Source organism: Myxine glutinosa, chromosome 4, assembly GCF_964187855.1.
Source record: "Myxine glutinosa chromosome 4, kmMyxGlut1.1, whole genome shotgun sequence".
NCBI lineage: Eukaryota > Metazoa > Chordata > Myxini > Myxiniformes > Myxinidae > Myxine > Myxine glutinosa.
In genome coordinates, this window is record NC_136264.1 from 148,115,811 (window position 1) to 148,119,082 (window position 3,272).

Consider the following 3,272-nt stretch of genomic DNA (forward strand, 5'->3'; position numbering starts at 1 on the left):
AGACAGACAGACAGAGACAAGAAGACGTCATGCAGAGCACGATCCTTGCAAAATCCAACCCACCCTCCCCTCCAAAAAAGGGTTGCAATTGATCCTGCAAATTGTCCATTTCATCAAGTCAAAATTGACGATCTTGATCAAAGCACAGGTCAAGAGGATGAAAAGTGACGATTGTTAGGTGAAAATTGATGATTTTAGAAGTTTGACCTTGAGCTGACCTTTGACCTTTTGACCTCAGAAATAGTTGGTTTCCCAATTCAGTGAGGCACCATGCAAATGTTGTTGAATGTTCAAGTCAATCAGATGAAAATTGATGTTTTTTCAGATGAAAATAGATTTTGGAAGTTTGACCTTAAGTTGACCTTTTGACCTCATACAAAGTTGGTTTCCCAATTTTGTGACTCAATGTGCAAATGCTGTTCAATTTTCAAGTGAATCGGATTTAAAATGACGATTTTAAAAATTTGACCTCCAGATGACCTTTGACCTCAAAATTCATGTGCTTCTCAATTGTGACGACCTCTACAACTTGAAGTTTCATGACGATCGGTTTAGAATTGTGACCTGTAGGCCGGTGACAAACAAAGAAGCAGACAGACAGAATAACAAACGCAACCAACCAATACACTTGAAATATCTTTGATTTTGCAAGTCACAAACAAACAGACGGGGGTGAAAACAACCTCCATCCACCTTTGGTGGTGGAGGGAACCAGAATGGCACTCTGACGTTGCAAAGTCGACCGATATGCCTACGCCCATATAATTACATCATTATACATACTTGTACCAAGTTTGGCTTATATCCCTTCAGCCGTGCTTAAGTTATCGATTAACCAAATAATTTTTACTTAACATGAATTCTGACCTTTGTTGACGAAAACAAGGCTGTTTTTGCTCAAATAAGGTTTGTTGTGTAATATATGTGTTGTTTTGCTGTGTACAAGCTAAATACACACTATTTTATGGACACGTTTCTGTCCAAGAATCGTTGATTGCAACATAAAACGCGCACAAACAAGATTCTATTCCATTGACCTCTTGACCCCAAAATCTCAGTTCATGTTTACATCATGATACATACTTATGCCAAGTTTGATTTAAATCCCTTCAACTGTTCTAAAGTTATCACATTTTTACCTGACCTGACCTCTGATGTTTGACCTCTTGATGCTATTTAATACAACAGGCATTTTAAGGCCATTTTCCCTCCTGGAGCAGGGGTTAGCCTTGCGGGCCCCATAACAATCTTCTCCATTTTGCCCTATTTTCTGCATCTCCCCTTGTTAACCCACTTGCCCGCATTTCTTCTTCCACCACCTTTAGCCAAGTCTTTCTCGGTCTTCCCCGTCCTCTACTTCCTTCTACATTCATTTCCATCACTCTTCTCAACCAGTCACTTTCATCCTTCCTCAACACATGACCAAACCATCTCATCCTGTTTCTCTTCACAGCATCCATCACAGGCTATCTAATCCAATCAGTTAATCTTTGCATCATATTTACTTGCACCAAGTTTGTTAAAACTGCCATCACTGGTTTACAAAAGTTGACCTGGTAACATGTTTTACTTAACATGACCTCTGAACTTTGACATCTTGACCCCAAAACCTAGCCAGTTAATCTTAACATTATATATACCTGTACCAAGTTTGACATGGATTCCTTCATCCGTTCTCAAGCTATAAACCTATTACAGACTCTGACCTTTGAGCTCTTCACCCAAAATCAAATCAGTTCATCTTTACATCATAATACAAACTTGCACCAAGTTTGAATTAGATCCCTACAGCTGCTCTCAAGATATCGCAGTCACGAAAACTTATCACAGACGGACGTACGGACAGCCCGATGAACAACCGCAAAAACATGATGCCTCGTGCGACTTCGTCCGCGTAGGCATAATGCGATTGGGCAGGCTTTGTTTGCACGCATGTACATACCGGTCAAATACAAAGGTCTCCAAATCCATAATCCACGTTGCGTGAATGTGAACTGAACAATTCCACATGTTGTCAATTGAATGCTTCATCGTTGGAAATGTGATAGCAGCGTCAATCACATGGCATCACATGGTTTGTGGATGTACTTTTACAATGGGGAATGGCTGCTTTGAACTTGCATGAGCAATGCCTTAACATCAAATTAATATCTGCATGGGAAAACAACTGTGGAGGTTCATCGCCAACTGATTGCAGTACATGGAGAGTCGAAGATGCATGTGAGGAATATTCAGAGTTGGGTGCAGAAATATAAAAATGGATGTGAAAGCAACAGAAGTCTAACTTAGTAGATCACTGAACATTCAGCATGTGGAAGAATAGGTGAGAAGCAATCACAGAATGACGGTGGATTAAAACTGGATGTCCTTCAATCCAGAAATATGGATAGACAGGTGCCAAAGGTGAAAAGCACTCCTCAGGGACAGGTTGAAAAGTGAAGTAGGTCATTTTAAAAGTCTTGCACGTTTATTGAAAAAATTGACACACCTTCATATTTGAACACACCACGTACATAAAAACACACCTTATCATCCAGTATAGTGAATAAGCTATCCTCATTACCTTTTTGTTGCACTTTTCACAGTGATATGCATTTGCTCCTTCGAGCAGGTCCCCTTTCACGTACTGTTCAAGTGAATCCAGCAGATGCTGGTGGTTCCTGATGTCGATGTTGAGAGTTGTGAAAGACTCCTCACGCTGGTATCTAGAGAAAAAAATGATTGACCTTATAGACACCGGCAACACAGAGCCTAAACTCCAACATGGCAAAATAAATAGTTACCTTTATCCAACACTGGCAGGGGTACCCGGCGTTGCCCAGTGCTGTTGTAATCCTGTTGGCATCGCGACAGCGACAGTTTAATCACAAAAAATTTTTTTTCCCCAATTTGTTGTGGGGGCCAAAAACACTTCACTACCTCCCATTAAGAAATGGGGTCGGGGATCATTTAATATTACTTTTCGCATAGCTACACTCATTTCGCATGCCAAAAACATGCCACAACACTCATTGATTAACCTCTGAAAGTTTGACGAAGAGCCATTTGGCCATCTCTGTGTGAGAGAAAGAGAGAGAGAGAGAGAGGAGAGAGAGGAGAGAGAGAGAGAGAGGGAAGAGAGAGGGAGAGAGGAAGAGAGAGGAGAGAGAGAGGAGAGAGAGAGGGAGAGAGAGGGAGAGAGAGGGAGAGAGAGAGAGAGAGAGGGAGAGAGAGGGAGAGAGAGAGAGAAAGAGTGAGAGAGAGAGAGAAAGAGAGAGAGAGAGAGAAAGAGA

The 3,272-nt window shown here is 41.3% G+C and overlaps 1 protein-coding gene across 1 annotated transcript in view; it reads right to left on the minus strand.

The window, feature by feature from the left end:
• Positions 1–3,272, minus strand: part of USP9X (ubiquitin specific peptidase 9 X-linked) — a 167,495-nt gene that overhangs the window by 47,072 nt on the left and 117,151 nt on the right. Inside the window, exon 26 of the mRNA XM_078775324.1 lies at positions 2,564–2,751. Within this exon, the coding sequence (XP_078631450.1) occupies positions 2,564–2,751 (188 nt within the window). The remainder of the gene's footprint in view (positions 1–2,563; positions 2,752–3,272) is intronic.